Source organism: Amblyomma americanum, chromosome 4 (assembly GCF_052857255.1).
Source record: "Amblyomma americanum isolate KBUSLIRL-KWMA chromosome 4, ASM5285725v1, whole genome shotgun sequence".
In the NCBI taxonomy this organism is placed as follows: domain Eukaryota; kingdom Metazoa; phylum Arthropoda; class Arachnida; order Ixodida; family Ixodidae; genus Amblyomma; species Amblyomma americanum.
The window spans coordinates 188,484,414-188,487,332 of NC_135500.1; the positions used below are offsets into that span (position 1 = coordinate 188,484,414).

Below are 2,919 nucleotides of genomic sequence, written 5' to 3' on the forward strand. Positions count from 1 at the left end.
GCAGGAAAAAACATCCAGGATCTTAATTGCATGAGTTGCTCCCTCAAGTCCAATTAAAAATTTATATCATATCGCATAACTTATAAAATTCATTATATGTGCCGTTGGTAGGCAATGAATAAATACATGTAAAAATTTCCTGTTAATACAGCCCGCTGGGAAAGTAACAAGGTATTCCTCAAATAAAAAAAAATAGTTAACTCTTTTAAGCAGTGGTGCGATTTTTTATTTTTTATTTGTTCAACACGTACAATACGTACGTGGGAAGAGTAAAGAGCCAATGCGGTGATATAGCGCTGTCAGAATGTTCAATATTGAGCTGCAGATTATTTTAATTGTGCATTCCTGGGATGATCCACTCTACCAAGACATCAATGGCGTTTTCGTTTAGTTTTTTTTTTTAAAGCACAGTTTTACTGAGAATGTGTTGTTGGAGTTACTTTCAGCATTGCAGGAAATGCAGCCTACTTTATGAATACAGAAGATTATGCGAGTAATGCCCATCAAATGCCCAAAGCACACGCAACCTAAACGCTCCTTTGTAAACAAGCCGATGACATTAGTCGATGTCTTTTGACGCCACAAATGCAACTCACGCAAACAGAGCTCCCTTTCGATCAGCCGAGGAATCCGCCTGCTGCCTGATGTCCGTGCTGGTTGAAGGCGCCGCCCGCACCCTGGTTGAAGCCGGTGTTGAAGCCTCCGCCTCCCGATCCGTAGCGGTTGAAAGAGGCCTGGTCGTAGCCCTGGTTGGTGCGGTAGCCGTCACGGTTTCTGAAGCCCTGAACATTGTTGTAACGGTTGCCGCGGTCGAAGCCACCGCTGCCCTGGTTGTAGCCAGATGCACCACGGTTGAAGCCGTAGGCGTTGCCGCCGGCTGCTTGGCCAAATCCACCACCGAAACCAATGCGGCCCTCGACGTCATCCTTCTTTTCTTCGGCGGCTGGCTTCTCCTCAGCGTAGGCCAGGGCAGCCACGGCCACAATGGCGGCGAGAATGAACTGTGAAGGTCAAGGAGTGGAGAGGCACAAAGTGATAAGCACCGAGCTGAAATGCCTGATAAGCACAAGTCAAGCGGCCTGCATCCCCCGAGTAAAGCTATGATTGGAACGTTGAAACTTTGTTGTTGTGCCTAGGAGCCGTCTAATCATTGCAGCCAGATCTACTTCTGCACTGTGAATGTAAGAGTTAATGCACACGTTGAGGCAATCGGTCTTTTCACAAGCAGTTTATATTATCTGTGAAGTGTGAGGCTATGCGGCAGAATAGTCGGACCGATGCTCCTGAGAACTGCCAGCCCCATGCTTCGCAAGAAAAATCTGGCATTCCAAAAAAGAAACGCTAAACGAATGTATGGGTAGGTTTAGACCCAATTTTCCGACTGACATTGGGGGATATTGCCCAGCTGTAGCTTCAACGACATTTAAATAGCATACTATGGCTACACAAGACAGCGTTTGGTTCCATTTCATGATCTGTTTCCGTTGCATTGCACTTGCTGATTAGTTTACAGTTAGCGGTCCCACATTAAAAGAGCCCTCTCCTGAACCTTAGTCTCTAGAAGAACGCAATATAAACTTGGAAAAAAAACAAAATCTTATCTCCTCACAACATACCCCACGATTGGCAAGCAGCGCCCCTTTCGCTGCTTATTTGTTGCGCGCACAGTTATAAAGTTCACAAGTTCGACTAATCTTCAGAAGTCTTCAGCAGTTCAGTCACCAAATAGGGCTTGATCGGTTTGCTTCTTGATTGAAACCCCTTTGAAACACACTTCATTTCGCGCCCTATCGGTGCCTGCCACTAACTGCAATGTTTCTTATGACCATTCATTGCGCGTAGAAATCTTGCTAACTGCATAAGAATACTAACTCTTCATTTAGCTTTGTTTTAACTAATTGTGGTTAACGGAGCAATTAAAGAAGCGAAGCCGCATGAATGGTTCGAACTCACCAGCTTGCGTGCCATCTTGATGGAAGAGCGAGCGACGGTGTGTCCTGAGCGCCTGTGACCAAGGTTGACTCTCGTGGGGATTCATGGCCAACTTTTATATCAGAGAAAACGTTGACCCTTCAGCCGGGGCTTTCCTGCTTTCAACCGGCGTAGGTTTTTGTTTTTCTTTCACTCCCTCTCACGCAGGAACCGACCTCGCCCTCGCCTCCTACCGGTCGGCTCGCTGTGGGGCCTGTTGCAGAGCTCGCCCCTGAGGATGGCTGGCAATCCGCGTGCGTCGGCCGGACGCCACATGCGCCGGAACACGAGGCCTAGGGTGAGGGCGAGGGAAACGAAGCACACCTTGAGGGTGCGGCGCAAAAACCGGTAGGAGGTAAAAAAAAAAAAAAGAACGCACATCCCTCCGCCGACAGACAAGGGAAACGGTGACGATCGAGACCTGAGATGAGAGAAGGACGCTAGAGAAAGGGGGAGAACGGACGACGACGCCGTAGACGATGCGAATAGGAGAAATTAGAGCCACCCTCCCCATCGCCACTCCTTGATTGCGTAGCGTGCCTGCGTACGTGTGTTTTTTTTTTCCTTTCATATCGGTTTCTTCTCCGGTCCAACTAGGTAGCAGCGCGCACGTGTCTCCTGTGGTGGGTTGGGTGTGTTTGTGACCGAGATACGCTGTTCAAAGAAAAGTGGTCCTGGCTGTACCGAGAAAGACACGTCGGTCAACAGTTCAGCGTAGTCGACGGAGGCGTTCGTTACACTGAGTGCCTGCGAGCGTTCGTTGTGAAGCCTTTCTAAGAAATGAAAATGGCGACGGATGCAATTAAGGGGTGGCTTCTGATAAAGGTAATCCGTGAGAAAGTACAGGAAAACAATAAAGCTAAGAAATCAGAGACGATAGCCACAGGAAAGGCTAAATTAAATGTAGAAACTACGGCAACAATAAATACAACAATTTATACTTGCAGA

General features: G+C 47.8%; 1 protein-coding gene across 1 annotated transcript; it reads right to left on the reverse strand.

The window, feature by feature from the left end:
* Nucleotides 1–595: 595 nt before the first annotated feature.
* Nucleotides 596–2,088, reverse strand: LOC144128849 (uncharacterized). Its single transcript, XM_077662612.1, has 2 exons — nt 1,954–2,088; nt 596–1,001 (listed from the first exon to the last, which is right to left on the reverse strand). Exons 1-2 carry the CDS (start codon nt 1,966–1,968, stop codon nt 618–620), a joined length of 399 nt encoding a protein of 132 aa, XP_077518738.1. The 5' UTR covers nt 1,969–2,088; the 3' UTR covers nt 596–617.
* Between the last annotated feature and the right edge of the window lie 831 nt (nt 2,089–2,919).